Source organism: Dermacentor andersoni, chromosome 8, assembly GCF_023375885.2.
Source record: "Dermacentor andersoni chromosome 8, qqDerAnde1_hic_scaffold, whole genome shotgun sequence".
Classification (NCBI taxonomy): Eukaryota; Metazoa; Arthropoda; class Arachnida; order Ixodida; family Ixodidae; genus Dermacentor; species Dermacentor andersoni.
In genome coordinates, this window is record NC_092821.1 from 13,339,683 (window position 1) to 13,362,136 (window position 22,454).

Consider the following 22,454-nt stretch of genomic DNA (forward strand, 5'->3'; position numbering starts at 1 on the left):
ATTGACTACCTGCGCGAGTTGTAAAAAAAGTTTCTTACCGACCATGGTTTCTCAGTGACTATGGTGTTGGGCAGCTGAGCACGAGGTCGCGGAGTCGAATCCCGGCCATGACGGCCGCATTCTGATGAGGGCGAAATGCGACAACACCCTTCTACTTAGATTTAGGCGCACGGTAAAAAACCCCAGAGTGACAAAAGTTTTGGAGTCCTCCACTACCACGTGCCTCATTATCAAAAAGTGGTTTTGGCACGTTAAAACCCAGAATTTAATTTGCTAAATTTTGTTATCTTTTGGAACAAGACTGTTCTGGAACTTCGTCAAACACATTCAACAAAATGGGTACAGCAAAAAGAGACGTCTGGGTATGCAAGACGTGTTGAATGGCATAAAAAATGCACAGATGGTTCCAACTCACAGTCTGATGCTGCCGAGGTCGATGAAAATACGGGCGTGGAATCAGCATTGCTTTCGGAACTACAAGATATAAAAAAGTCTACAATGCTTACCGGAGCTTCACACCAAGGATGATTCGCTGGTCCATTTGAGAACAGAAGTGACCACACTAACCACAACAGTTCAAGATAGGGGAGCACGGCGAATTATATGTCACGAGAATAGGATTCTTTTCTCGAAGAACTAAAAGCAGCCAAGGAACAAGCGTCTTCTCGAGAGGCGGAAGTATCCGCCTTCAGAGCGGCTGTCCAGACGCAAGCCGAACAACTCGAACGAATACAAGCCGATTTAAATGAAAGTGAACAGTACAGCCGCAACATGAACATGGAAATCCATGGTCACAAAGATGAAATGGACGAAAAACTCAAGGAAGTCTTATGTGAAATCGCAGGAAAGCTAGAAGTCCAAACTTTTTCTCTCTCGGAAGTCGAAACAATCAATGGGCTACCGGGCAGACGTGACGATATTGCTAGGGTTGTTGTGCGCTTCATTTCCATTGCATCCAGACAAAAGTTGTTTTGAGCCCGCAGGTAGCTTCAAAATCTTTGCGAACCTGGAACGAGCCAAACGATATTTTTGATCGACGACTTGATAACGCGGAATAGATATTTATTCTGACCTGCAAGGACCAGGGCAAACAGAATGACTACAGGTTTGCTTGGATTAAGCGTGGCAAGATTTATGTGAAAAAGCTCGAAAACTCGACCCTTCTTTGAATAACCGCACCGGCAGACTTGGAAAAAATTATTTAACTACTATGGCGAACGCCTGCAGCCAGGTTCCAAATTTTAAGTATTTTAAGGACACATTTGGTCATAGCTTAGAGAATAAATTCACTGTCGTAAACAGGAGTATAAGAAGCCTTCTGAAACACCGGGAAAAACTTAAGCAAGTTGCCACATTGGGAATTGGATTATTTGACGTATTCTCCTTGACAAAAACAAATTTTCAGATAGCTGCATGCATACGTTTTCAGTGCCATTCTATCAATGCCGTTTTGTGACTCGGCGTCACCGACGAGGGGGCGGGATCACTATCTTTGTTAGAGATACGTTTGACGTTACGTCCACTGACGTGAACGTTGTTCGAGCTGAATGAGTAGCACTGAGGATGTCTTTCGGTACTAGGTGCTTAAGGTTGCTTGCTCTGTATCGGCCACCTTGCAGCAGTGTTACCCGTTTTCTTCTCGAACTCGAAAAAAAATTTGATCTCATGGATTTCACTGGAAGAATTATGTTTAGTGGGTACATAAATATAAATACCTTGCGTTTCACAGTAGGCTCTGTATCCGATTACTTGTCCCTCTTGTCCTCGTACAGTATTGCTAATACTATAACCGCTCCCACCAGGGAAGAAATAGTTGATGACCAAGTTACAATGTCATGTTTAGATGATATCGCTTCACGCGCTCCTTACTACTACTTTGCTTCTTGTGTTATTTTGCAACGTTTTGCAGATCACTATCTCATCTCTTCTCGTTCGTCTTCGTACTTTCCAATGCCAACTGTTCGTCAAACCACCACATTCAATAACTTAATCTACATCACTATAACTGACCAGAGGGTCTTAGACAACCTCATTAACAGTTTTGATTGGATGGCTATAACTGATTCAAATTAACCAGAGAACAGGTATCTTCTCCGACCAAATAAAAAAGTTTTAAAACATTTATAAATGCATCGTAATACAGAAACGTAGAAATGATTATAATTAGCTGACCGCGGACATAATGCGTGCCAATTCTGAGAGATTTGCTCTGGAAATGGGGTAAACATGCCTCAAAAAATAAAAACCGACGTCTCAAGTACAAAGCCATAAGAAATAGGGTAGTTGCTTTGATAAGATACAGAAAGTGCCAGCTTTCTCAAGTTAATAAAAAATGTCTTTAAAGCCCATGTCATCTTTTGTTTAAACATTTTTCATTTTTTCGACTCGACATTTTGATTTTGTTACCGGTCGTGACACGACAGCCCTTCTGGAGGAGTTCTCGGATGAAGTGTTTTCAGGTCTTGATGAAAATCTGTTTAGCGTTGCTTCATTTTTGGACATATCTAAAGCTTTCGATATAGTTCATCACGGGATTCTATTACAAAAATTATATTCCAGTGGATTTAGGGGTACATCTTAAGATGTCCTCGAAAACTATCTTGCAGAACGGTCGCGAGTGGTTGTCTTAGATAAAACGATAAATGCAAGTGGTAAGCTTCCACTGAAGGTCGGAGTTCCTCAAGGTTCCATTTTTGTCAATATACGCATTAATAATTTATCTCGGTTTGTTTCAAAATGTTTGATAGTTCAAAACGCTGACAACACTGTGTTGCTGTCAAAACACTTTTCGCATTACATGGCTATCTCGAATCTTTCGGATAATGTACACAAGACAATAACTGATTCACTGATAATTGTCTACCGGTTAGAGCCTCAAACACCTAACTCGTTTGCTTCTGATTCCCTTTAAAACTAACAGTAATAGACGCACCAATTTTCCTGCACAGTCACAAATGTCATTCTTGTCATTTCATTTTGTCAGTTAACTATGTCATTTCATGCCATAGTTAACTATCGCACATTTGCGATAAGCTTAGGAGCGCTGCGTCGTTATTCTTTCACATTAAAACTATCGTTCCGCTTCTTGTAAAATAAAAACCATTGCGCATGCCTTTATCTACAGCACTGTTTGATATGGGATTACCGTTCTTGCTTTCCGCCCTACCCGATGGCAAAACTGGGTTGATTATTTGTTAAAATATATTAAAAAACATAGCCTACAGCACTTCGTCATTCACAAATGAAAACATCTTCCCAGCACTTAACTTTCCATGCTTCCGGACTCTGTGCTATGACGTTTTTGGTTCACTGATTTTAGGGTATGGTACACAGCCATTCGAAGGCTTCGTAGCAGTGTTCGCCTTGTAGTTCCAATCCTCAACGAGATATGGTGATGCTAGGCGTTGTGTGTATGTGCCGAAAACTCAGAACGATCGGCCAAATGAGGCACTTTCCCAAACATAAAAATATGCATTGAAAAATGTGATTTGTTCACTGTAACACGGTTGGTTTAAGATTTAAAATATAGTGGTTCACATTTGTAAAACATGTACATCTTACCAACTTGGTACCAATTGTTGATTCTAGCTCCATGATTTGCTCCTTGTTCACGTTAAGCTTTCTAACTGTTATTGATCCTTAATTATCTTGTTATATGTAGATGTGAAAGTAAATATTGCACGCTGGTTCACTGATTTTGTCGGGCCAAGTCCCTTAAGCCACTGGTGGCTTTGACAGGCTCGTTCCTTGTACCCTGTATTCCTTTGTGCAATAAAATATTATTATAATTAATGTTAATATTGTTGTTGTTGTTGTTGCTGCTGTTGTTGTTTTACCTCATCATTCTGCAGCGATGCTCTTCTAGCCTAGGGGCGGCATCTTTGGCACTCTTGAACGTGGCTGGACTCCAAAGCCGCTCAGCGGCCGCCGATGCACGTGGCCTGTGCGGCAAAGCACGAAATGAAATCAAATGAAGTGAAATGAAGGAACGCACAATAGACACATGAGAGAGTAAACGACTCATGTAAGTTATTGTCCGCGTCTACCTGTTCAGATGCTTTTTTTTTCATTTCGCTTGTGAAATTCAGCTTATGCATTAGATTACAATGGCTAAAATGGTGCGTTGTACTCTATTCCACCTCACCGACTTTTTGTAGTGGAGTCTAGGGCAAGTTGCGCAATACGGCAATTAGCGAATATGCACAGAATGCGCATAAAAGCTTAGAAACACACATGTAGCACTGAGCAGGAGGCTAGAAAAAAAGATATAGCTAGGCACTACGAAACCAAAATTGGTTAAACCCAGGACATGCCTGCACGACAGAAATGTTTGATTTTTATGGAGGTCAGTACGCTGGGCAAGTGCATAGGGACGATTTGAACGTATTAATCACTTTAAATCCGCCGTTTATATACTACCCTTCTCCTTCATATGTTTTCAGCTTTTATGTGCGGTAGTTATTGTTATCGAAACAATTCCCGTAGTTTTACTACGCAATCTGATCCATTTTACAAACTTATTTTTTAGTCTGTGTAGCTAGAGACAACGAAGTTCAAACCTACTCTTTAAGAAAAAGTCAGTTTGGCCCAAAATGCGAAGCATCGATTGCGATAGCGAATTAGTGGAAAGCTATACCAAGTAAGGACAGCAGTTTTATTGGCTGTGTAAACTGGTTAACATAAACACATTAACTGCATTAACAAGCATGGTGTCACGTGAGCACAAGCAAACATGAACACATCTGACTGAATGACCACGGAAACTAGCTGTCGAAACGCTGGCATCGCAACTCATTCAGCGATTCTAGGGCGAACTTCCTCACTTATGCTTTTAGAAAAGTTCATATACGTAACGAGTGTATTATTAAGATAACTTAAAATGAATCCACCAACCCAATACACATGCGTAGGCAATATGCATTATAAAAATATTTTTGATAAGTTTTTAAATGGAGCGCAAGGACCCATATTGGCGCTCAATAATAAACAATAACTCAATAAGAGTGCTAAACTTACCATGTCCTGCTAATGAGGTTAGTGCCATCTACGAACTCGCCCCACACGCAGGCTTCACCACCTAGCACCAACGATTTTTGCTCTGAGGTACCTGCGAGAAGCGAACAGCAGGACGTTATTTTCACAACCTGTGGACAAAATAGGCAGCTTTGACGTAGCTTGTTGCAATGCAGCAGCGACTGTTTGAAGGACCACTCTATGCGGAAGAACGAAGAGTCTTTGATCATTCCGAAAATTATGTACATTTAGAAAGTCTACACTATTGCGGCTAAGCGAAAATTGAATTTTTTTTTCGCAACATTGGTCAACTGCCACCACCGCGTATGCGTCGCTGCTCTCTCGATACTCCGCCGCGTCCACGGAGACGGCGCCTTCTTCTCTGGCGTGGAGGTCCACGAGAGCCCTGGCCCTCGCCAACCTCCGCTTCTTGTTGTGCTCGGGGTTCACGTTCCTCGGGATCAGGCAGACCCTGAGCTTTCTGTTGATGTTATCCGGTATAGGTACGTCTTTCTGCTGCTTGCCTTCCCTCGGCTCGAGGCCGTCCTCGACTTCCCTCGACTTGCCTTCCGTTCCCTTCCTTTCCCTTCCGTCCTTGCCTTCCCTCGACTCAAGGCCGTCCAGCAGGTCTCGGCAGCTCTAGAGAGGCAGCGACCACGCGAAACCGAGGAGAAGGGGGGCAGCACCCCGAGGAAGGGAGCGGCGGCCCTCTCGGATCCGCGGAAGTAGCGAGGAACCAAGACCTCGAGGAGCACAATGCACGAGACTGACGTAGTGGCCGCGTCGCGGTAAAAGCTTGTCCTGCCTGCGTGGAGGGAGCCTCACCGACTCTGCAGGCATTTTACCGCCATCATAAACCATCGCAGCAAAGGGCGACGAGGGCACTTTTGCGGTTTTTGAGGGCGACAGAATTGGACAGGCGGCTGTAGCCTGAACACATGCTGACAGTGCTGCAAGTGTCACTGTGCTGTGCGATGACAGTATTCGGTGACAGTGACCGATTGTGATTGTGTGTCTATGCTCCTTCCTTTCCTTATCTCTACTTTGTTACCACTTTACCTCCCCCTCCCCTCTCTCCCCAGCGTAGGGTAGCCAACCGGATCTTTTTCTCTGGATAACCTCCCTGCCTTTCCCCTTTCCTCTCTCTCTCTTTCGCTAAAGTTGTTATCTCTCTCTCTCTTGATCAACTGCACAATACATGGTGCTAAAATTTCATCATAATATTGCCGATGTTAGCCATTTCGTTAATTTTTCATTACTAAGCACGCTATGTAAAACAAAAATACAAAATTCACGATATATGCAAACGTATTTTTGGCAGCCTGTTGACACTTGCGAGAAGTCTATGAAAAGAACGTAGATTGTTTGCTTTTGAACAAACATTACAAGAGTAGATTGGAAAAACTTGCGTGCCGTTACGTTTGGTTGATATTTAAAGAAGTACAATACAAAGATTAAAAAAATGTGGAAGTTAGGATCGACTATGATTGTCAATATCAGCGACAGCTTTGTTTTGTGACCAGCTGCGCATCATCATGTGAACTGTTGCAGGCGCGCGTCAACAGACACATCATGTAGCAATCTCACCGCCAACTACAGTGCAAAATGACGTAATTTCGCAATATATATTGCTGCTAGCCTAGCACACCACTTGAAATTCTTTCGAAACCCGAACTACTCCTAAAAGGTTGGCTGCGATTTATTTGCAATGTCTATGTATAACTGGCTGCGCTTGACGCGGAGGTGCCTGCCGTGTATAGGGCAATATATATTTAGTATATCTAAACCTACATACCCCTTCTGTAAATATGGGACATTAACTACGGTGAATTGGCCAAGAATTGGCATTCAATAATATCGCACTGCCACTGCCGAAGGCATCAGCAAGAATTTTCACTAGGCGAAACAGCCCTCGCTCCGGCGTAACAACAACGCGTAAAACGAGGACGAAAAAGATCAACAATACATGCGCTGACCAAGAACCTCGGATGGAATTCACTTAGCTGCGCTGTTCGTGCGCAGCTATCTAACCAGAAAGTTCCTACGCTGAGGTAAGGATTCAACGGAGGTGACAGCGCCTTTAGCTTCTGGCGTCTGACAGCAAGGAGGAAAACAAAAGTCGGATTAAGCGACTCATCAAGCACATCAAGCGTATGTAGTTGTGGATATATCCTCTTACGGCGAATGGCTGCACATCGCTATTCCACAACTTCCTATCCGGCCGTCTGCTACAGCGCGTACAAGCGTAACCGCGCTTCCCCGTCACCGCACGGCCGTCAAAAGTATTGCAGTCGAAGTGTTACGCATTCTCCTTACATTTCTGCGAGAGAGAGAAGACTCATGGACACATGGTGACATAATTGGCGCACACAGAAATGCTCAGTCAGATCAATGGCTGGCCAAGTCTGCCTGGATAACTGCCTTTATACATGACTACCACCACCGTATTACAAAGCAACAAAATGTCTTTATCGCAACACTGACTACGGAAGTGAACAAAAAAAGCTCCATAGTAAATAGTTCGTATAGTATCAAGAAAATGAGCCCAGCTCCCCTACACTCACCGGTAGGGTATGTAACCGCGCTTGTAACGGTTTCAGGTGCAGTTCTACTACCACGCATAGGCTCAACATCAGCTATCTGCTTCCTATAGGATGACTGTCGAGCGCACGGGGAGCCTTTAAAGTAGCCCTAAACAAGAAACCCAGAAAGATGCCGTGGATACCGAACCTCCCAATTCATGACAGAAAACTTCACTACGTATAACCCCACTTGCAACTTTCGCTGGCAATCGCAGTTTGACATCGTATTAGCGTTCATCGCTTCTTGGCTTTTCCTTAGCTGATAAAACCCGATGATACCTTGAACCAGCTAAAGAGTTTGTTGTTGCCGGTTTCGGCGGCCGCAATCCCGCAGAGGCGAAATGCACAAAGGTGCGTACGCATCAATTTTGGAGACCGGTAATAAATCGTAGGTTGTCTATGATGTCTCTCATAGTACAAGTGATGCCACGTAGAAGTCAAGGTTAAGAAGTCAACTTCACCACAATTAATATCGCCAATGTTTCAATAAATTGACGAGCCTCTTAGAACATGTGTTCAAGGGCACGTCAGAATACTTTACAGCACCGTACATGACGCACGTAACACTTCGACATTCTAGCTTGTTTTGGATAAAGTCGGTTCAAATAGTGGATCTTGCGACATTTCCGCACTTTGTTCAGAGCAATCACTGCACGTATAGTACGATGCCAACTTGAGGTAGTGGTGTCAAAGCGGCACCCGACGCCATTCTGTACACATACGAATGCGGTCTCGTATAACGAAACGAACTGCAGCTCAAGAGCAACAGTTTCTTACAATCCCGGACAAATTTTTGAGGTTGCAAAACGTCATAAGTGTTTATTTATATTCACTGCAGGGCGAAGACCTCTCCCTGTGATCTCTAATAACCCTTTACATACACTGCTGATTCCAAGATGTGCCTGGAAATTTCATTATTCTACCACCTCACCTAATTTTTTGCCGTCCTCGACAGCGCTTACTTTCCTCTAGCACCAACTCTGTATTTCTAATGAACCACCATTTATGTGACTTACGAATTACGCGACCTGTCAAGGTCCGATTTCCCTTTTTTTAAATGCGAGGTTTCATGCATCAGGGCGTACATGGGTATGGGATGCGGGGGAACAAGGATGGTTAAATTAGTGAAAAAAAATATTTGCGGATCTACTAAAGTCCAGGAGGGATGAATAATGTGGCCACTGCGTCCAAGCAGTGTAATGGCTAGGAATATGCGGCGAAAGTCCCGCTGCTGTGAGGTGCCGGAGTGTCGTCGGTTTCAATGCAGGGCAAACCCACAGCACGTGGTGCAGGTCGGCTTTCCCTCTTAATGTCAACTACCCCTACACCTGTTTGCTGTCAGATCCGCACAACTCTCTTTCTGTCTCCTAACCTTATGCTTAAATTTGTTCATTCTGCCGCTTAATGGAGCGTTCTATAAGTTCGTCTCAAGCTTTTTTGCTAGCCTCCAGGTTTATCTCCTATATGTAGAATGCAGTGATTGCACCCTTTTACTTTCAAAGACAGCTGTGAGCTCCCGATCATCATATTGTAATGCCGGTCGTACGCGCTCCGATGAGCTTTCATTGTTAACTAGATTTCCTTCTCATGATGAGGAGTCCGTGTTTGTAATTGACCTAAGTAAACGTATTTCTGCACAAACTCTAGAGGCTGGCAGCCGAACATGAATTATTGTTCGCTTGACGGGCTATTCAAAATAATTATTTTTTGCTGCATAATAATCTTCCCACTTTCTGACACGTGTGTGTGCGTGCGTGCGTGCGTGCGTGCGTGCGTGCGTGTGTGTGTGTGTGTGTGTGTGTGTGTGTGTGTGTGTGTGTGTGTGTGTGTGTGTGTGTGTGTGTGTGTGTGTGTGTGTGTGTGTGTGTGTGTGTGTGTGTGTGTGTGTTTGTGTGTGAGGATTCATGCGACAGTTATTCACTCCGTAGGTTAGGTGCATTTCATTTCGCATCATCCCCCTTGTTTGAGCAGTTTACATGATTTTTCATTAATGGTGGTACGTTGTTTTACTCGACATTTTTTTTTAGATCTCATCGTATTGACGTCTCACTTAATATAGAGAGAACTGCCATCCTTCGTAGGCATACGTATTCTCAGACCACAGGGCACAGGATGAGCTAAACTTTGGCCGCCGACACGTGGCCTCGATTTTAGTGCTCAATTAAAAATATAAGCCGTAACAAGACTAAGTTCTCTGAGGCGGTGGCCCTGTCTCTTGCAGCTCATATTTTACTTCAGTTTTAACTGTTTTTTTTTTACATTGCGCCTAGTGTTCCTTGCTCAGGAATTCAGTGAGAAGTTGCCTGTATGTGATAGTAACGTACAAAGAGCCGTAGTGGCTACTAATGAGGCTATATGGATAAGGAACCGAGACAAAGGTTTCGAGGTTGTAGAAGTAAACAGATAAGCGAGAAGGTGTTGTGGTTTTGAACGAGACAGGATACACTTCAATCACAGGCTTGGACGAGGTGGGCTGGCGACTTTCTGGTCGCGCGATGGCGCTTTTGGGGGGTCCAGGGGCGAACAGGAGGCCAGTGTAGGTAGTAATGACGAAGGTCTCCTAGCGGTACCTCGGAATAGCATCGCCGTCAATAAGAGGAAAAGGACAAAAACAAGAAAGAGAGCTCGCCATGCAGTAGGCTACTAAACATGCAGAGCGGCAGAAGAAAAGTGGTGGAGATTGGAGATAAGAAAAGTGGGTGGAGATATGCAGTTACAGAAACGTACCTTGGAAGAGCCGCCAGTGATTGAGAACAATATTTGGGAAGCGAGCAACATAACTAAATCGGAAGGAAAGGGAGGGGGAGTCGGAATGTTTACCCGTCAGGAAGCCAAATGGAAAACAGTAAACTCAAAATGTCAGGAATACCTTTGGTTATCATGTACAATGAGTGGTAAGAAAACTTGGCTGAGCATAACGCACTTGCGGACCCGAAATAATTGCAGAGAGAAGAATGAAGGGTTAGTAGAATGCATAAGCGCCGATATTAAGGGCTTTGGGAGTGGGGCCAAAATTATCCTATTGGGTGACATGAATACCCACCTACAGGATCTCGATGGCTATACCGACAAAAACGGGGAGTCAATGCTAGATCTTTGTGATCGAGATAACCTCGTTATTTTGAATACAGCCAAATTTTGATGGACAGGCCACGTGGGAATTCGGAAACTGGCGATCGCCCATTCAATACTGCCTGATGACAGAAGGCTTTCATGATAAGTTGAGAGAAATCGCAATTAACGAGAATATAGTCGCAAGATTCAAAGAAAAACTTGGTGAATGGTCAAGCAAAGAGTGGGAATATGGTTAGCTTCTATGTGTAATACAACAGAAATACGGGAAAACAAGCAACATTTTTGTTTGAAAGGAAAAAAGAAACCGAAAAGCTGGCGGAAGAGGGAGATACCAGAAGTGATCGCTGAACGACGGAAGGCCTGCCGAGAGAACAGGCAGGCAAACAAAAACGCAGTTACCGCAGGATGCAGTAGCCAGAAAATTCCAAATATACCGGGAGAAAAATCTATCCCTGAAATAGTGTTTGAACAGAACATAACAGGTGAAAGTGAACGTTGGTTGTCATAAATGCGGGAGAAAAAGAAAGGCTACGAATATTTGGAATCACATAAATTTATTAGGCAGGAAGTATGCATCCATACAACCACAAATCCTGGACGAAGATGGAAACAAAAACAAACTGCAAGGGGACGCTGCAATAAACTATGTCCGAAAAATAACAGGAGAATCTTTCCAATGAATTGACGACGTTTTATTTGAACAAAACAAGAGCATGAAAGAGAACTACATGAAGAAGGAGCTGGTGCTGACAAATTTAAACTGGAAGAAAGCCGAAGGGAAAATTCCGAAGCGCACAGCCACAGGGTTAGACGAGGTTTCCGTTAGGCTGATCAATGTACCTATCCGCCAGGCCGCCATAACCAGGTTTGTCCCGGAAGAAGACCGCTCGTGCTGTATTTCAGATTGCATTGCTAGCATTAAACGATCAAATTCTGATTTTAAGACGCCTGACCTTGTCCGAGCGTTAGTTAATTACCTTGTGGAGCATAAGCTTAGAGCAGTAATATCTGACAAGGAAGGTTATTTCGTAATTATGCCAGATGACATGTTTTCAGAAAAAGCGATTTCAGCCATAGAAAAGAAATTACAGCCAGTAAAACACAAGCCTTCGGCAGTTAAGCAACGTACGGTTGACCTCCTGTCAAGACATAATCTTGATAGGGTTGTTTCTAATGTCAAGAAAGCAAAATCCCTCACCTTAGAACTGTTTTTCTTGGCGGAGACCCATGAGCAAGAAATTCCTTTTCGTGCTATAGTGTTAGAGAAAGGGACGTGGTAGGTCTGTGTCGCTACTTTCCTACAGAACTGCTTAGCTTACCTAGTTTTTTCAGACCCCCTTTGCTCGCGTAATTCTCAGGCACTAGTTCAGTATTTCAGAGAAGAAAATCCTGGTGATTGTACAGCTTTTAGTATGGATATCGATATCGAACACCTGTATTATTCCTTGCCGCATGACGGGTTGCTAAATTCTGTAAATGAGTGCATTAAAGGAGTCCAAGGGTCGGCTTTTATTGACAAATGTGGTGTTTCCACGGGAGCTTTTCTAGAAATTATTTCAATGTACCTGAAGTCGACGCTGATTGGGTGGAGAGATGGCGTTTTTATGCAGAAATCAGGCATTTGTATTGGCTCGAAGTTGGCCATATTCTTAGTAATATTTACCTGAGTAAGGTTGACAGCTGCTTAGAGAAAGCCTTAGGTGATAGCGTTATCAAGGTATTTCGTTACGTTGATGATTACCTGATTTTCTGCAATAGGGAAGAATTCGATTCCGCTGCTACCTCAGTAAGTGAGCAATTTAAACTTTATGGAGGAGGATTAAGGTTTACAAAGGAATTTCCTCAGCGACGCGTAATTCAGTTTCTTGACATTTCCTTGGTCTTCGACCAAAATCACGTTTGTTGGCAGTACTCCCCAAGATCTTCGAAGTCGTTGCTAAACTTTCAATCCAAGCATTGCAAAGTAGTAAAAAACGGAAATGCCATGTCGTTCCTTAAGTCTTCTCTCACCAGATTCTGCATGCACAAAATGAGCGCCAGTTTTAATGCGCAAGTCCGCTGTCTATTAGAAGCAGGTTATCGTAGTGTAGCAGTGTCCACTGTGGCTGAGCGCCTAAAGAAGTCGGTTTCGAGCGGGACGGACGTGATTACTCAAAGCAGTAATAGCAAAAAAAGAGTAGTGGCTATTCCGTAGATTCATTCAGTGTCGCACAGGCTTTAAAAAGTTGCAAGTAGACATGATGTTATTGTGGTTTTTACTGCTCCCAATAAGCTAGGTAAGATATGCGCTGCCCTGCAGAGGAAAAAGGAGCAGGTAAAAGGAAAAAAAAGAACAGATGTTTGTCCAGTGAAGCACAATAAGAACAACAGTTTTACTGACTGTCGTGCGGGTGTGGTTTATAAAATTCCCCTTACATGTGGCAAATTATACATAGGGCGAATGGGGTGGTGTATCAATCAGAGGGTAATGGAACAGAAAAGGTCGTTAACTGGTGGATCGCCTTCTAATCTTTCCCTGCATTGCCAAGATTGTAACTGCACGCCTGTGTTAGATGAATGCGCGATATTGTACAGGCATAAGAATGAAGATACGCGTCTTATGGTAGAGGCATGGCATATCTATAATGGTGGAAATGCATGCGTGAGTCAGCCTTCGGTTACTTTACACAAGGAAGAGTTCAAGTACTTTAACAGTTATCTCTCACGTCGACCGGCACGTGTACCCGACTGACACGTGGTGATACCATTCCTGAGCTTGCGCAGATGAGTTTTGTGTCTTCTTTCTTTTTTCGCCTCAGTGCTCCCTTCAGTTTTAGTCAGCGTTCGTGTTGTCCACTTCTCTACTCTTGTGTCCTGTCTGCACGCCTCCCGTCTTTTTTGCATAATAACCGAGGGGCCCAATTTTTATTAGTAAATATCATGAGAAGCCAACAGATACCGACACAAGGGCAACATAAATAAAATTACTTGTGCCTAATAAATGCAGTAAGGAAATAATAAATTAATGAAAATGAAAGTGGTGATGAAAGGGATGATCGCACAACCTCCGCATGCGACGGTTGTGCGATCGTTTCCTTTCTGGGGTAAATTTCTTTTCATCCACTTTAATCTCAATAATTTATTGTTTGTTTATTTCATTTATTAAGCAAAAGTAATTCGTCTTATGCTGTCCTTGGTGTCAGTGTTTGTTGGATTCTCACGATTTTACTGAAGAAACTTAGTGTGTCGTGGATGGACAAAAAAATTCCCACAAGCGACAGTTCGTCGTCATTGGTTCGAACGCCACCGCAACATTGTACAAGGTACAACTGGCAACTCGTCGCATCCAGTGACTTAAAAGTATCGGTTTAAAATACGAGCCAATACCTAAAAGCCCCGCCAAGCGGTTGCACGCACAAAATTATGAAAAAGCACAAAAAGAAACTAGGTTGTGAATCGCTGTGACCCACGCCTATCTTATCGCATTCTAAACTGGTATAGCACAACATGGAAAGGAAGGAACACGCCGAGCCGGCCAGAAGAAAGAACAGAGCTCTGCCACAAGAACAGCGCTCTGTTTGCTCGTCTGTCCGGCTCGACTGTTTTCTTGCTTTCCATGTTGCGGTGTGCGATGTTAATACAAACTCGCCCAATCCGTTTCATCGCTGTCGGTGGCCGTCGTTTCATCGGCTGTCGGTGGCCAGCGAAATGCCGTAGGCTGCTCATTTCGACAAACGCAGACGCAGTGGAAGTGCGAACTGTTAGCGGAGGAGGAGCTTCCTTGGCCTTCTGTTTTCGACAGCTCCATCCCCGTATCGCTCTCACTCGGCTTCGGGACTATTTACCGCATGTTCGCGGGTTCCCGCTCATATTCGTCACGATTGTACTTGACGTCTCTTTCAGTTTTCTTTATTTCGCAAACAGAACACAAGTAACAGGACAGAACGGAAATATTGACACTGTAGTGAAGCAGACGCGCCTTGTGTTTCCCAGAGCGGCTCGGAGACGACGACGACGACCCGTGCTGTGTTTGGCAAGAGAGCTCGGGTTGCTCGCTGCTGCTAGGCTGCTGTTTATCTGCTGCTCCTCGCCTTTAATTAAACATCATTATATTTGGTGGAGTTTGCTGGAATCTCTCAAGTCAACCTCGAACTCCGCAATCGTACGTTGCCGACCGTCACCATGACTGATGCGACCTACGCACCGACGGTACCCATGGCGGCCCCTGTCACTTGCGCCGGCGTTTCCCGTCAGCGCGGCCCGGCCAACTTTTGCGGAACCGGAGAACATGACGTCGAAGACTGGCTCTCCTCCTAGGAACGTGCGAGGACTCACAATAAGTGGGGCAACCAGTTTAAACTGAATAACGACATATTTTACCTGGTGACGTCGCCAATCTCAGGTTTAAGAACCACGAATCTGACATTTCGAGTTGCGCCGCATTCAAGACACATCTCGTCGAAGTGTTTGGCCGCCTCGCGGTCCACAAGCTACGCGCTGAACAGCGTCTACGCAAGCGTGCAGAGCAACTGGGCGAGAATTTCCCAACCTATATTGAGGATGTCTTAGATCTCTGCAGCCGCGTTAACCAAGCGATGGCGGAGGACGAGAAGATCAACCATTTTCTGAAGGGTATTATAGACGACGCGTTTCAAATGCTGCTGGCCAAGAGTGCAACCAGCGTCGCCGTACTCTTCAACCTGTGTCAGAGTTTCGACGAATTGCGCCACCAACGTAACATCACCCGCCAAAACGTCCCACACGCTGACTCGGTCTCAGCCATTGCAGATGCCACTGGCCATACCGATCCTTCTGCTCTCGTCCTTCAGCTGAAGGATTTCATTCGTGAGGAAGTGGCCCGCCAGCTGTCGCTGCTCCCTCACAGCGAGGAGCCTGCACCAACACTACCTCCGGCCGTACAACAAGCTATCCGTACTCAAATATCTGACGTACTTACCCCCGTTCGCCCGCCAGCTCCTGCGACAGCACCGCTCTCCTGTGTTGACTACCCACCGCTCTTCGCATCTCCGACGGCACCGCTCTCTTAGCCGACTACCCGCCGCGGGTGACACCTCCGCCGCTCAACTATGCTGCCGCTGTAACACGGCCACTCCCACCGTCATATTCCGTCCCACCACAAACGCACCGGGTTCCGCCTGCTCCCGTTCCACGGCAGTCACCCCAGCTTTTTCGTCGAGCCGACACGTGGCGCACGCCAGACAACAGGCCTATTTGCTTCCCCTGTGGCATTGCTGGTCACGTTGCCCGCTTTTGTCGTCGAAACATGCCCTCGCACCATGACGCCTTCGACCAGTTTCCCTACTCGCCACAACATGCCGCCGAGATACGCCGCCAAGATGCCGCTGACTCACCGCCGAGACCCTCCGATCGCGACCGCCGTTCAGCCAGTCGCCGTTCTCCGTCTCCACGTCGACGGTCGCTGTCGCCGATACGTCGTCGGCCACCTACGGCCGAGGGAAACTGACCAGTGCAGTTCCTGAGGCAAGAACTGCAAGCTCATTGAACTTTATAAATAAGGCCTCTATTTTCACCGCAGAATGTCATTGACGTCCATGGCGAGGGAGCATCCGCTCAAGCGCTTATCGATACCGGGGCCGCAGTTTCCGTCATCCATGAAAATCTTTGTCGCAAGCTGAAAAAAGTCACGACCTCTCCATCTGACATGGCATTCTGCACTGCTAACGCGCAATGTATTCATGCTACAGCTGTATGCACCATCCGTGTAGTTATCCAAGACATCTTGTACATCATCGAGTTTTTTGTGTTGCCCTCCTGTTCTCATGATCATGATGATGGAAAACTTTATTTATCCCTCTTTAAAGGGAAGGGGGCAATGGAATAGAGGGTGGGGGGAGGAACTACTTGAAGTAGGCCTCCTTTATCCTCTCAGCCCACTCCAGGATGGCCTCCTGAAGATCAGGCGTGGAGCTGCGCAAGGCAGCCTCCCACTGCTCCTCACTAGATATTAATTGCTTGAGGAAAGGGGGAACGGGGTGCTTAGGGCACCCCCACAGGGTGTGGTTTAAGTCTGCTCTGGGAGAGACACAGAATTTACAACAGGGAGAAAGGTATATGGCGGGATGAATGTGGTGGAGGAGGTAAGGGGACGGAAAGGTGCGAGTCTGCAGCTGTCGCCACAGAACTTCACACCTACGCGGGGATTTGCCCATGAGTGGCGGAAAGGTTAAGCGGTCTAATCGGTAGTGTGTGCAGATGTCGTGGTAAGTAATAAGTCGATCCCGCGCTGTAAACGGCGCCTCCTCCGTGGCGAGGTCCGACACATCTGATGCCAGAGCCCGGACTGTAAATCCTCGGGCTCCATGAGCCGCCTCGTTTCCGGCAAGGCTCGCATGCGCGGAAGTCCAGATTGATGCCACAGGTTGATGGAAAGGATGGGCCAAGAGGAGAGATAAAGCTGGCTTAGAGACCCTACCCGCTCCGAAGTTATGTATGGCTGCTTTGGAGTCGCTAACGATAACTGATGAGTTTGGAATTGTGAGGGCCAGGGCTATGGCCGCTTCCTCCGCCTCCTCAGAGGAAGAGCCAGGAATGGAGGCGGCCGCAGCGAGCTGGCCGTGAGAGTTAATGACTGATATTGCGGAATGATTTCTGTTCCCATATTCGGCGGCATCAACGTAGAGCACGTCTTTAGAGGTGGAGAATTGTTTTTGGGGAGCCTTTGCTCGCTGCCTCCTGCGCTGTTTGTGATGCACAGGGTGCATTTTTTTAGGAAGTGGGGGGATGTAGAGGTTCTCGTGTATGTGATGTGGAATGGTGTATTTAGTCTTGATGATGGGTGCCGGAGTTCTCATGATCTCATACTCGGGTGGGACTTCCTGTCACGTCAATGTGCCATCATCGATTGTTCTCGCGTGCAAGTGGCCCTTTCGCCGCTATGTGACTCGCCATCGGTCGGCGCCGACCTCAGTTTTCACAATGTCTTCGTTGATGATGATATTGATCTACCTCCGGAGACATCGGTGCTTGCGACCTTGTCGTGTGCTGCCGTGCCAGACTGAACTGTGGCGTTTACGTCATCTGACATCCTTGCTCACTGCAAGGAATTATTTCTCCCGTTCCCCATCCTCACTGTTAGGTCTGAATCCGCTTTGATACCCATCTGTAATCCGCACCGGTACCAGTGACCATACTGCGCGGTGAGACCTTAGGATTTGTGCAAGCTATCACGTGTATTGAAGACCTTGACGTTCATGATGCCGGTCCCCTTTTACATCTGGATGCCATAATTTGCGTCTCATGATCACCGCCTTCAACAGTTTTCGACAACACCATCGCCGCAGACCTCTCGCCGTCTCATCGCACTTAACTTCTTACACTACTGAACGAGTTCGTTTCTTCGTTCGACTGCAACAAACTATCCTTGGGTCGCACAAGTGTTTCTCACAGTATCGACAACGGTTCCCGTGCCCCTTGCGACTGCGTGCGTATCGCATTTCCGCAGAAGAGCGCCGAATTATCACGGAACAGGTGGACGACATGCTGCAGCGCGGCGTCATTCAGCCGTCTCAAAGCCCTTGGTCGTCGCCTGTCGTTCTAGTGCAAAAAAAAGATGGCACCATTCGGTTTTGCATCGATTATCGCCGCCTAAATAGGATTACAAGAAAAGACGTCTACCAACTGCCTCGGATCGACGATGCTTTTGACTGTCTGCAAGGTGCCGAATACTTCTCGTCTTTAGATCTCCGCTCTGGCTATTGGCAGGTCCCGATGGCTGAGGCTGACCGCCCCAAGACAGCTTGCATCCCTTCCGATGGCCTGTACGAGTTTAACGTGATGCCTTTTGGGCTCTGCAATGCTCCCGCCACCTTCGAGCGCATGATTGATACCATCCTTCGTGCACACAAGTGGAAGACTTGTTTATGTTACCTCGATGACATAGTTGTTTTCTCACCGGATTTTCCGCACATCTCGCCCGTCTGCATGAAATACTGACCTGTCTCACTTCAGCTGACTTACAGCTCAACCTCAAGAAGTGCCGTTTCGCTGCCCGAACATTAACTGTCTTGGGTCACGTTGTCTCGAAAGACGGTATCCTTCCTGATCCCGACAAGCTTCGCGCAGTCACCGAGTTTCCGAAGCCCACATCTATCAAGGCCCGGCGAAGTTTCGTAGGCCTGTGCTCTTATTTTTGACGCTTCGTGCAGAACTTCGCCTTTATTATCGCACCCTTGACGGAGCTGCTTACCGCAAGCAAAGGCATTTCCGCATGGTCATCAGCATGAGATGAAGCCTTTGACAAGTTATGCGAGTTGCTGACTTCCCCGCCGAATCTTCGCCATTACGACCCAACTGCGTCGACAGAGGTTCTCACCGACGCCAGTGGTGTCGGCCTTGGTGCGGTGTTGGCCCAACGGAAAGCCACGATTGAAAAATACGTCGTGGCTTATGCCAGTCGTACCCTAAAAAAAGCTGAGATGAATTACACCGTTACAGAGAAGGAATGCTTGGCCATCATTTGGGCATTGGGCAAGTTTCGTCCTTATCTCCACGGCCGTCCTTTCAGCATCATCACTGACCATCACGTTTATATTTATATATTTTATATATTTATAGTCTATAACGTCTACATATTTATATTTCACCGGTGACCGGTTTTAATCTGCTAACAAACGTTAAACTTTATTGTCACGCGCAAGACGCGCCTTTCTGAATCTGCACTTTCTGAAATGTTATCGGTGGTTCTATCCGTTGTCTTTTTACACCGAACCTCCTGCAACATAATTCTATGCACGACGCGAATTGTGAAGTACTTTGTAGAAGACACCCGGACACCAGCGATTACGCTGAAACCTTCCACGAGTCGTGTATGAAAGCCTACGCGCTTGACCGGCAGCTCAGATTTCGGCGATCGCCGACCGTGTTCGCCCCTATCGTTGGGCTTCGAATGCCAACTGGTTTCGCGGCGATAGGTTCGAACAATAAAATATTAGTTTGGTCCTTCACAGTTTTGCCACTGTGTCCTCCATCGTCGCTACAACGTGACAATATTGACGCCACGGCGGCTCGAAACAAAACAGTACATTTCCGCTTGTCTAGGACTCCGCCCTTTGGTTCGGCGTAACACCGCCTCCTCCCTAAGTCATTTTCCGAGAAGTGTTTCTCGCAAACGCAGTCGTGAGCGTTAGCTCTCCACCTTTCTTCGGCATTACACGAGCCCGCACTTTCAACTGCACCGAGTCACTGGGAGCCTTGAAGGTACTTACTTTTTCCTTGCAGGATACGTGGCCACTGCTGCAGTTTAGCGTGACCTATGTTCACTCCATTTTCAAGTGAGACGGATGGAAAGCTCTCTCCCTCGCAAGAATGTGAAAAACGCGCTCGCGTATCTGCGAAACCGGTGCCGCCGGCGCAGTGAGGGAGCCAATGAGAACAAGAGACAAGAATTTTGTAATACGCCAAGACAACCGCAGCAGTTTGCTTGTTGGAGCACATCGCGCCCTAACTAATCCGAGACTTTCCTCCCCAGGTCATCCACGCACGCACGTACGCATGCACGCATATCGCAAACGACATTCGTGGGGCTGGCTGACGTGGTCTGCTCAGGGGTACTGTTGTTGCTTGTTTCCGTAAAAGTGGCATGTAATTTAACTAAGTCGTTACTGCTGGCAAAACGTCCGCCACTTCTGTTTGGTAACATCATGGCCTGAACTGTAGAAAAATTTAGAAACTATGCAACGACACCGAAATTTTGTGCATCACGCCCATAGAAGAGCATGTAAACGATTGCGACGCGTCTTCAGCGTCTTCTGTCGTGCTGCGACGAAACGCTATTTTCTCGAGAAACGAGTTACGCGCGCTGTTCGCGTCTCATCATCTTCTGTCGCACATCCTCTTCATCGGTGTCGCTTCGGCCACACGTCCAGACAAGCCTCGGAAAGGTGCGTTGCTTTCTGGCCGTCTTACGGCCGCTTCTACGCGCCAGCGGGCGGCCTTGCTAAGCCTAATGCATGGCCACGACTGCGTTGATGACCGAGCCCGGGTCATCGAAGCTACCTCCATCTGACGACCATGAACAACGCCAGGGACAATCAGCTTTGATGACGCCTGCCCAAGACTGGGGCCAGGAAGCGGCTACGCTACGTCCCGAAGGCGTTCCGGAAGCGTCTACCACAGAACGCTCTGCTGGGATGCATGAAGAACGCTGTGGGCATGCTACCCCTGACCAAACAACATAGACGCGAACGCCAAAGACGAAAGAGCAATAGGGAACCGAACGAACGCAGCCGCAGCCGCCACCGTCGTGATCGAGACCGCTCTGCAAGTCTGCCAACGACAGCCAGTGCGGTATCGAAACGAACGCGGCAAGACTCTTTCACGTCATCGACCTACGAAGACGCGTCCGCCCCTTCCAGTGACGAAGACGACATGCAAACACAAGCACCACCGACATCCTCAAGCCTACAGTCTGATGGGACAACGCCACGTCAAACAGAAACTGCATTGCACGCGTCTCAAGAACTGTATTCTTACGCAAACTCAACTGAGAAGCTAGAGACAATTCGAGACGCCACAGCCCTCTCCCAGGACGCGTTTGAAGATTACGGTGATGAAGGAGCGTGGATAGTGCAACGCCGTAAGCACAACCAAACGCGGCCCGAGAAGGAAACACCGCCAGAAACTTTTGTGCTAGTCGTGAAACCACGGGTAAACGTGGCGCTCACGACTGTACCAGGCAAGGACCTCCACCGCAACTTCGTGATGGCCACACCCGCTGCCGTCAACACCAAGCGTTTGACGTACACGTTGCAACCAGCATCTAATACCATTAGATTGCTCGTTCACGACAAGAGGCAAGCAGACGGGCTTCTCAAGCTTGCACACCTAGACGTGAACCACGGACAGATACCAGTACAAGTGTATCAGGCACCCGGACGAGACATGTGCCGAGGTGTTATATACAACATTGACTGCAATGAAACTAAGGCTGAACTTCGGGCAGCATTGACTTGTGAGCACCGACGTATCCTTGACGCGCGCCCAATGGGAAAGCGTGGGGCATGTCTACTGACTTTTGAAGGACGCCACCCCCCTAACAGGGTCGTGTATTACGGCCGCATCACCCGGGTTTCAATTTACGAACCTAAAAGCATCGTGTGTATTCGTTGTCATCGCTTTGGTCACAAAAAGGATGTCTGCCCGCACGGAGCGGTATGTCCTACATGCGGCAAGACACACGAAGGTAGCACTACTGGCAATGAATGCAAACAGACGATGCCCAGATGCCGCAACTGTGATGAAGAAGGTCACACGGTGACTGACCCGAAGTGTCCAGCTAAACTGAAGTCCGACGCAAAAATTGCTAAGCAACTCCGCTCAAGGCCCCGCTCTCGTCGTAGAAGGTACGGCGCACACCGATCGAGAAGCCGCACTAGAACTGTCCAGTGCCATGACGTCAAATCGACGCAGCAGCTACTTGAACGTGAAAACATCTCAACGCAGCCACGTACCATAAAGGAAGCAGTGAACGAGATTGTTTCAAAGAACTGCGCACAACCAACAACGGGAGGAAACGGCTGCTACCTCAACTACGCAGCAGCGCTCAAGCGCACTCAACCAAGTGGAGACAAACCGGCAAACTCTTCACCTTATACCACACCTATGCTACCTTCACCATTCCAGCTGGTTGATACATCGAAAGACAGTGTAGAAGCTGAGATTGCAGAACTCGCACGACAGAACGTCGAACTGCGGCCGAAACTAGAAGAGAACGAAAAAAGGCATGCAGCACTGCTCGAACGTGTTCGTGCCAAGCGACAGCAGCAG

General features: G+C 46.9%; 1 protein-coding gene across 3 annotated transcripts in view; it reads right to left on the reverse strand.

Moving 5' to 3' along the window:
• LOC126526656 (beta-hexosaminidase subunit alpha-like) overlaps nt 1-22,454 on the reverse strand; it is a 138,344-nt gene that overhangs the window by 19,919 nt on the left and 95,971 nt on the right. For all 3 annotated transcript variants that reach the window (XM_050174524.2, XM_072289585.1, XM_055068332.1), the window contains 2 exons: nt 5,017-5,107; nt 3,837-3,941 (listed from right to left, as the gene is read on the reverse strand). In XM_050174524.2, coding sequence (XP_050030481.2) covers nt 3,837-3,941; nt 5,017-5,107 — 196 coding nt within the window. The remainder of the gene's footprint in view (nt 1-3,836; nt 3,942-5,016; nt 5,108-22,454) is intronic.